The sequence below is a fragment of the Microcaecilia unicolor genome, chromosome 1, assembly GCF_901765095.1.
Source record: "Microcaecilia unicolor chromosome 1, aMicUni1.1, whole genome shotgun sequence".
NCBI classification, from domain to species: Eukaryota; Metazoa; Chordata; class Amphibia; order Gymnophiona; family Siphonopidae; genus Microcaecilia; species Microcaecilia unicolor.
The window spans coordinates 30,198,844-30,206,015 of record NC_044031.1 but is presented as its reverse complement, the minus strand read 5'-3'; the positions used below and the strand labels follow the sequence as shown (position 1 = coordinate 30,206,015).

The window sequence follows — 7,172 nt, the reverse complement described above, 5'->3', positions numbered from 1 at the left end:
GACGAGTATCGGGTCCAGAAGGTGAGAAAAGCTTCGGGCACAGGAAAGTATTTTCAAAGCATAATATATCTCAAACTGGTATGGAATCAGTCACTTCTACTAAATCTGACAAATTGTTTTGTAGGAAGACAAATGTCTTTAAATATCAGAAAAATCAGAGACCATATATTTGTCCTGACTGTGGTAAAAGCTTCAGTGACCAGTCGCACTTCACAGTGCACCATAGAAGCCACACGGGAATAAAACCATTTTCCTGTGCTGAGTGTGGTAAAAACTTTAGTCGGAAAGAAAACCTCAAAGTGCACTATAGAATCCACACAGGAATAAAACCATTTTCATGTATAGAGTGTGGTAAAAGCTTCCGTCATAAGGTACGCCTCACTGTGCACCAGAGAATCCATTCAGGAATAAAACCGTTTTCATGTACTGAGTGTGGTAAAAGTTTCAGTCATAAGGCGTACCTCACAGTCCACCAGAGACTCCATTCAAGAATGAAACAATTTTCTTGTATTGACTGTGGTAAAAACTTCAGTCAGAAGTCACACTTCACAGTCCACCAGAAAATCCATTCAGGAGTGAAACAGTTTTCTTGTATTGAGTGTGGTAAAAACTTCAATAAGAAGGCACGCCTTGCTATACATCAGAGAACACACACAGGAGTGAAACCATTCACCTGTACTGAGTGCGATAAAAGATTCAGTCGAAAGGCATTCCTCACAAGACACCAGAGAATCCATACAGGAGAGAAACCATTCACATGTACTGAATGTGGGAAAAACTTCAGTGATAAGGGAACACTGAACCAGCACTGGAGAATCCACACAGGAGTGAAACCATTTACCTGTACTGAGTGTGCTCAGAGCTTCAATCGGAAAACAACCCTCACAATACACCAAAGAATCCACACAGGAGTGAAACCATTCACCTGTACTGAATGTGGAAACAGCTTCCGTAATAAAGGAACACTAAATAAGCACTGGAGAATCCACACAGGAGTGAAACCATTTACTTGTACTGAGTGTAATAAAAACTTTAGTAACAAGTTTCTCCTCACCTTGCATCAAAGAATTCACTCAGGAGTGAAACCTTTTACATGCAATGAGTGCGGTAAATGTTTTGGTCGCAAAAGCTACCTCACAAAGCACTGTAGAGTCCATAGTAGGGTGAAACCTTTTACATGCAATGAGTGCGGTAAATGTTTTGGTCGCAAAAGCTACCTCACAAAGCACTGTAGAGTCCATAGTAGGGTGAAACCATTTACATGTGTTGAGTGTGGTAAAAGCTTCAGTCAGAAGGGCCACCTCTCAGTGCACTGGAGAATCCATTCAGGGGTGAAACCATTTACATGTATTGTGTGTTATAAAAGCTTTAGCCAGAAAGCAGTCCTCACAAAGCACCAGAGAATCCACACTGTTGTGAAAGGTTCAAAAGGGAGTGAAACATAACATTTAGTGGCAACAGCTGGTGGATTGCTATGCATTTCTGAGGGGGAGAGAATAAGTTTTCTTTGTTAAACAAAAGTGTGTGAGTGAGTTATACTATTTTAACACAATTGAGGGGTTCTGTAGAAAACAAAATGGAGAGAAAAAGATGAGACTTTGGTGGGAGCATCAGAGGAAAGGTATATTGTAAGCTGAAAAAGAAACACAAATATCAGAAGGGAACAATGGGAGAAAAGCTGGTATAGAGAAAGAAGAGGTTTGAAAACAAGCATTAAAATAAAAAGACTGATTTAGAGGGAAAAGAAGAGGATTCAGAAAGTAGTACAAGGAGAAGGACTGATCCAGAGAGAGAAGAGATTCAGAAAGAAAGATTGGGATTAAAATTGGTAAGAGAAGAAGGCCTAGAATCAAGTACTGACAATAAGGATAAGGTAGCAATAAGAGATCCCGAGCCATAAATTAGTAAAATAAATGAGAAACTAGTGAAGATGTCAACTGAAGAGGAAGAAAAAAGGAGGGAAAAGATCCAGAGGTGGAGGGGTTAAAAATTGAGATCTTAGCCTATGTAGACTAGACTAATATGCTGGGTTTCAGGAGAAAAAGATGACTCAAGTTGAATTTAATACCTAATGTAAAAAATAGGATAAGTAAAAATGCTCTGTTAATATCACAGAAATAATTCAAATCCAGTGCTGTGCTGCAAAAATTACTAGGAGAATTCTACTAACAAGATACAGGGGCAAGAGAAGAGAAAAGTAACAACTCCGGGGGAAACAACACATTGAAGGAAAAATAAAATCCTTGTGAGCAGAGCTATCCTTGATCGATTGGGTGTCTAAAAGGATCGAGATCTGTAAAGATAACGAAAGATCCAAAACATCAAACTGCGACATGCTGCACTGACAGAGGAAGGCCTTAAATTTATATGGTCCAATACTAAATTAAAACTAACAGCTGAAGCATAAAACTAGGGAAACAGAAAAAGAGATATCAAAATAAATTGTTCAGACAGAACCCAAAAGAATTCTACAGGGAACTGGGAAAGAGCTTAACTACAGTGAAAATATTATCAATTAAAGCAGACCCAGAAACATTTTGGAGAAGCTGATAAGAGAATGCTGTAGAGCGTAACCGAGACAATCACAGCGAGGGAGCAAAGGAAAGAGCAGCAGACGATGTCCAAAAACAGTTGGCTTTATTGCAACATCCGAGACTCGACACGAGTGGTGTTTCGCCCCAAAAAGGCCTTCTTCAGGAGTCTTCTAGTGGATGTGTGGTGATGCTTAGCTGCCTTAGCCTTAGTGAAATACATGTGTGACCAGCAGAAGAAAGGAGGTGTTGATGCCCCTGTATAAGTCGTTGGTGAGGCCCCACCTAGAGTATTGTGTTCAGTTTCGGAGCCGTACCTTGCGAAGGATGTAAAAAGAATTGAAGCGGTGCAAAGAAAAGCTACGAGAATGGTAAGGGATTTGCGTTACAAGACGTATGAGGAGAGACTTGATGACCTGAACATGTATACTCTGGAAGAAAGGAGAAACAGGGGTGATATGATACAGACGTTCAAATATTTGAAAAGTATTAATCCGCAAACGAACCTTTTCCGGAGGTGCGAAGGCGGTAGAACGAGAGGACATGAAATGAGATTGAAGGGGGGCAGACTCAAGAAAAATGTCAGGAAGTATTTTTTCACGGAGAGAGTAGTGGATGCTTGGAATGCCCTCCCGCGGGAGGTGGTGGAAACGGTAACAGAATTCAAACACGCGTGGGATAAACATAAAGGAATCCTGTTCAGAAGGAATGGATCCTAAGGAGCTTAGCCGAGATTGGGTGGCAGAGCCGGTGGCGGGAGGCGGGGATAGTGCTGGGCAGACTTATACGGTCTGTGCCCTGAAGAGGACAGGTACAAATCAAAGTAGGGTATACACAAAAAGTAGCACATATGAGTTTATCTTGTTGGGTAGACTGGATGGACCATGCAGGTCTTTTTCTGCCGTCATTTACTATGTCTAATACCTTACTGCTTCCTAATGACAAAAAAATGAAAAAATGCTTGTATTCTGCGGACTACAAACAATATAACCAACTGTTTTTGGACATCATCTGCTGCTCTTTCCTTTGTCACCCTCACTGTGATTGATTTGTTTGCGTGACTGCAAGGGTTACTGTTCTTTTGGGGATTTTTGCTGAGCATAACCGAGAAGCAGAGTGGCAACCCTGCATACAGGAGGTGTGACTCTTACATGTAGTCGTTTGGACGATAGCGTAGGGGATATGCATAAGTATATAAGTACACAAGTATTGCCATACTGGGAAAGACCAAAGGTCCATCGAACCCAGCATCCTGTTTCCAACAGTGGCCAATCCAGGTCACAAATACCCGGCAAGATCCCAAAAATGTACAAAACATTTTGTACTGCTTATCCCAGAAATAGAGGATTTTCCCCAAGTCCATTTAATAATTGTCTATGGACTTTTTCTTTAGGAAGCCGTCCAAACCTTTTTTAAACTCCGCTAAGCTAACTGCCTTTACAGGTGGGTCATTACAAGTGTGGGAGTTGCCAGTCGTGTGTGTCAACGATTGAAGGCCCCCTTTGAAAGATACCAGGTTCCCCCCATACTACTACAGCTAGAAAACGTACCTCATGTATCACTGCTAATCTTAGCGTCCATCTTATTGACGTCAGTGTATCTACTAATCTGGTATGTTCTTTTGACTGAAGCGGTGTGATCGATTGTTAATTGGTGGAGGAATATACTGTGGGGAGCGTAGTGCATTGATGTCAATAAGGACGCTAAGATGGCGATGGAAAGTGAAAAGGTTTGTTACGGGAGTAGCTTGAATTAGATACTAAGCGTTTTTACTAAATATTTGACCACTTTAAAAAAAAATGTTTCGTTTCATAGCGCCAGATCCCTGAAGAAGTCGGATGGTGAAATGGGTCCTGTTGGGAAAGAGATATGGTTGTTTGGACTGAATTGTTTTTACAAATAAACAGACAAACAACAAAATATCTAATATAATAAAACGCACCGTGAACATTCTGAGGACAAAGATTCTGAAGTCACAGCACACGATAAAGGGTTCATGGTTTCATGGTGGTGAAGCCATCCGACATAACACGGACCTATCAGAAGGGACCTATCAGAAGGGGCTTGCCCACTAACAAAGCAGAACTGTTACCAGGCAACGGAATGCGACATAGAACTCACCTATCAGAAGAAAAAAACAGAAGAAGGGAGGAGCATTCAGCTGTAGAATGCCTCATTGTCTGAGCAGCACAGAGAGCAGACGAACGCCGCTGGAAACAGAGAATATCCCAGCACTGGGTATGTACACAAATATTGTTGTTGGACCCGGGGAAACAGGAGTACAGCGTGCCCCTCGCCATCTGCAACGTGCGCCGCCACCTGCAAAAATTAAACCCGACCTAGCCTGCATCACAGACTGACCGAGGCGGGGCGTGTTTCCCTACTCCTTCCCAGCCTAGGATTCGGTAGAGACTGGCTGGCAAACTGCTTGAATATACAAAACCGCTAACTCCTTCAATATACAAAACCGGAGGCAACAAAGAAAAAAAAAACATTATCACGCACGTGCAAATAACTGGAACACCTCCCCCCCCTTCACCTTCTCACGAACCAAGCAACCCAGGACGTGCAAAACCATCCCCCGCCTCAAAAAACCCGTCACCCACCTCGAGGATGCACACACCGCGCTGCTTCCCGCTGCGCATTCGTCCTGCATTCCTCCTGCATCGTTCCTACGCTGCTGCCCTATAACGAACCGAAAGAGTGGCGTACTCTCCCTTCCGCAAACCACACCACCCAAAACAAGACGCCGCTGCTTGCCACAAGGACCAAAAATACCGTTAAAACCGACGGCCCCAGACAGTGCTGCTGTCCCGCCAACCAACAAAAAACATCCCCGGCATAAGGCAACCCCTAACCCACCTCAAGGATTCCCCGACCTCAATCACCCCGGGAAAAGACAGCGCCGCTTCATACAGTGCTTTTCTCTTCAAAGGAAAAACTACAGGAGAAAAAAAAAACTACATGCCAGCGCTCGTTTCATTTGTTTCGGAAACGGGCCTTTTTTACTAGTATATATATAAAATTAAAGGTTAAGTAGTGATTTTTTTTAGGGGAGTTTTCTGGCCGATGAAAGATTGAAGTCTGTTGAGTGATGCTTTAATTAGCATACCACAGACTGGGTCCGTAGGGTGCTGTATTATCACGGATCTCTGAGGCCTTCTCCCCTTATTTGTACTAAAATAGAAGTGTGTTGGTAGTAGTGGCTTAGTATCAGCAAAGACAGATATCCACTTTGCTTGACAGTTTTTTTGAGATAATACGTGGAAACGAATTTAGTTTAGTGGAAAAGACCTTATAAGTAGACCTCGTCCCCATTGAACCTGACTTATCCACAGCCTTGAAAAAACTGACTGTGTGCCTAATATCAATTCAAGAATGGGCTAAACACAACAAACTTTGCCTGACCCCAAGTAAAACCGAGCTTCTCTGGGTCCCTAACACAAGTGGATACATACCCGACATCAAAATCCCTTTTGGGAAGTACGAACTCCCTCTCAAATCACAAGTCAGGAACCTTGGAATACAGTTAGATTCAACACTTACTCTGATTCCCCAAATCCAAGCAACCTTCAAGAGCTGCTTCTGCTATTTGCGACAGCTACGCTGCCTCTCTCCTTACATCGAGAAGGATGACTAATATCTGCTGGTGTTGCAATTGTGATATTGGTACTTTTGAGCATCTGTGCTATGCATTTTCTAACCTGTTATCTTTTTGGGATGAAGTCTGGACTAGAATAATTGTAATAGCTAATCTTAAATTTCTTTTATGTTTTCTAAGATCTGCTTGTTTCCCTAATTCTACAACCGATAATATTAAAAGACTATTTGATATTCTCATGGCCATTGCACTAACCACTGTAATTCATAATTGGAAGAATCATAGATATTTGTTTCCAATTCTGATGGTCCTCGTTATATAATATAGTTAAATATGAAAGTCAAATAGCAGAATGGAGGAGAACTTTGGAACAGTTCTAAAAACTTTGGACTCTATTGCTGAAATGTTGTGAATCCTCATCATAAAGAGTATGGATTTTATTTTATTTCCACGTGTTACTATTTAATACTTTACATGATACATTGAGCTGTACATTTCTGTTCCTACTGATAGTTTATTTTTCATGTTCTTTGGAACACTTTAAAATGTTATAAAGAGATTGTACTTAAATGAGCAAGGGGCCCTTTTACTAAACTGTAACACGCACTGAGGGGGTCTTTTACTAAGGTGTGCTAGCATTTTTTTTAGCTTGTGCTAAAAATCAGCTGCTGCTAAACGCTGAGACGCTCACAGGAATATAATGGGCGTCTCAGAATTTAGCGCCAGCTAAAAATGCTAGCACACAGAAGCGGAGCCAGGTTGATGGCGTGGGAGGAGCGAAAGCGGACTTGCGCCAGTGCCCATTTTCTATGCAACACAATAGGTGCCGGCAGAACTCCGTTTGGGGGAGCGGCCACTCCCCTGGTGCCCCACCTCGCCACGCCACTGCTAGCACACCTTAGTAAGACCCCCTAGCTGCTAAGAAACCCACAGATATAAAATGAACTTCTTAGCATTTAGTATGTGCTCATTTCGTTAGCTCATGCTAAGCTTTAGTAAAAAGGCCCCTAAACGGAGTCAAAGAAGTGATAAAAGCCTCA

General features: G+C 42.2%; 1 protein-coding gene across 1 annotated transcript; it reads left to right on the top strand.

Annotated features, from left to right (window-relative positions):
* The first annotated feature begins 58 nt into the window (after positions 1–58).
* LOC115464329 (gastrula zinc finger protein XlCGF57.1-like) lies at positions 59–2,752 on the top strand. The gene has a single exon (XM_030194721.1). The coding sequence runs from the start codon at positions 81–83 to the stop codon at positions 1,443–1,445; it is 1,365 nt and encodes a 454-aa protein (XP_030050581.1). The 5' UTR covers positions 59–80; the 3' UTR covers positions 1,446–2,752.
* The last annotated feature ends 4,420 nt before the right edge of the window (positions 2,753–7,172 follow it).